This window comes from Rattus norvegicus, chromosome 15 (genome assembly GCF_021556685.1).
Source record: "Rattus norvegicus strain SHRSP/BbbUtx chromosome 15, alternate assembly SHRSP_T2T, whole genome shotgun sequence".
In the NCBI taxonomy this organism is placed as follows: Eukaryota; Metazoa; Chordata; class Mammalia; order Rodentia; family Muridae; genus Rattus; species Rattus norvegicus.
The window spans coordinates 27,212,474-27,214,147 of record NC_141548.1 but is presented as its reverse complement, the minus strand read 5'-3'; the positions used below and the strand labels follow the sequence as shown (position 1 = coordinate 27,214,147).

At 37.3% G+C, this 1,674-nt stretch overlaps 1 protein-coding gene across 1 annotated transcript; it reads left to right on the top strand.

Annotated features, from left to right (window-relative positions):
• Nucleotides 1-396: 396 nt before the first annotated feature.
• Or4k15c (olfactory receptor family 4 subfamily K member 15C) lies at nucleotides 397-1,368 on the top strand. The gene has a single exon (NM_001000090.1). It carries the CDS (start codon nucleotides 397-399, stop codon nucleotides 1,366-1,368), a length of 972 nt encoding a protein of 323 aa, NP_001000090.1.
• The last annotated feature ends 306 nt before the right edge of the window (nucleotides 1,369-1,674 follow it).

Genomic DNA, 1,674 nt, shown 5'->3' with positions numbered 1-1,674 from the left:
ATATAACATGTTTATCTAAATGCAAAAGAAGAAGTACTCACTTCAGTATATTTTCACGAAGGAATAGAATCATTGAGCACATTAACAACAGAGTTACCAGGTCACAGTGCTCTTTCCATGTTTCTCTTCTGTTCAAGGATGAATATGGGTGGGCTTATAAAAAACAGTGTACTAACATTCTCTGATTTTGAGCATTATAAAACTAAAGACATATGACATTTTGTGGCATAAGTTATATAATTTTGAATAACTCAAGAAACTCCATGTTAAGAAGCATAAAAATTATAACTGTTGAAAGCTGAACTGTGATTGAAAAAGCAAGCCAAACTTACCTAACTGATTGATTTATGTTCTGTTTCTATTCAGATACCTGAAGACAACGCTCATCCAAAGTCAATGAATGAAACAAATTACACTCGGGTGTCAGAGTTTGTGCTGTTGGGCCTGTCTAGTTCAAAGGAGCTCCAGCCTTTCCTGTTTCTCATATTTTCACTGCTGTATCTTGCAATACTGCTGGGTAACTTCCTCATCATCCTCACAGTGACTTCAGACTCACGACTTCACACTCCCATGTACTTTCTGCTTGCAAACCTATCTTTTATAGATATATGTGTATCCTCATTTGCTACCCCCAAAATGCTTGCTGACTTTCTGGTGGAAAGAAAAACTATATCTTTTGAAGCCTGTATGGCTCAGATTTTCTGTGTCCATCAATTTGCTGGTGGGGAGATGGTCCTTCTTGTATCCATGGCCTATGATCGCTATGTGGCAATATGCAAGCCCCTCCATTATATGACGATCATGAGTCGCCGTGTGTGTATCATTCTGGTCATTATCCCTTGGTTTGTAGGTTTTATCCATACAATGAGTCAGTTGGCGTTCACTGTTAACTTGCCATTTTGTGGTCCTAACCAGGTGGACAGTTTTTTCTGTGATCTCCCACTGGTGACCAAGCTAGCTTGCACAGACACTTATGTTATCAGTTTGCTAATAGTTGCAGATAGTGGAGTTCTCACAATGTGTACATTTGTCTTCTTGGTCGTCTCCTACACTGTGATTCTCATTACTGTTAGGAATCGTTCCTCTGCTAGCATGGCCAAGGCCCGATCCACCCTAACCGCTCACATCACTGTAGTCATACTATTCTTTGGACCATGCATCTTCATCTATGTGTGGCCCTTTAATGGCTATTCACTTGACAAAGTCCTTGCTGTGTTCTACACCATCTTCACACCCATTTTAAACCCACTTATCTACACTCTGAGGAACAAAGATGTGAAAGCAGCTATGTCAAAGCTGAGGAGTCGCTATCTGAAACCTGGACAGGTTTCTTCATTGATAAGAAATGTTCTTTTTCCGGAAACATAGTAAAATTACAGTATTGACAGGATTTTCATTCCCCCTCTAAAGCATTCCTAAAATGGAATTGATTTTACTTCTAAAAATAGTCATTTAGCATGTGAATATTTAAAGGTTACAACAATGTTAATAAGCTGAACACATTTCAATAGTCTTTTAATTATTTTGGTTCTTTGCTGTCTCTTTTTTTACTTTTAAAATTAAGATCGTCTTAAAATAAAAGGTTGTCTTTCATGTGAATGCAACTATGACATTTATTGAATTGTAAATATATTTTTGCCTTGGGTAGTTGGAAATAAATTTTATATTCAATCT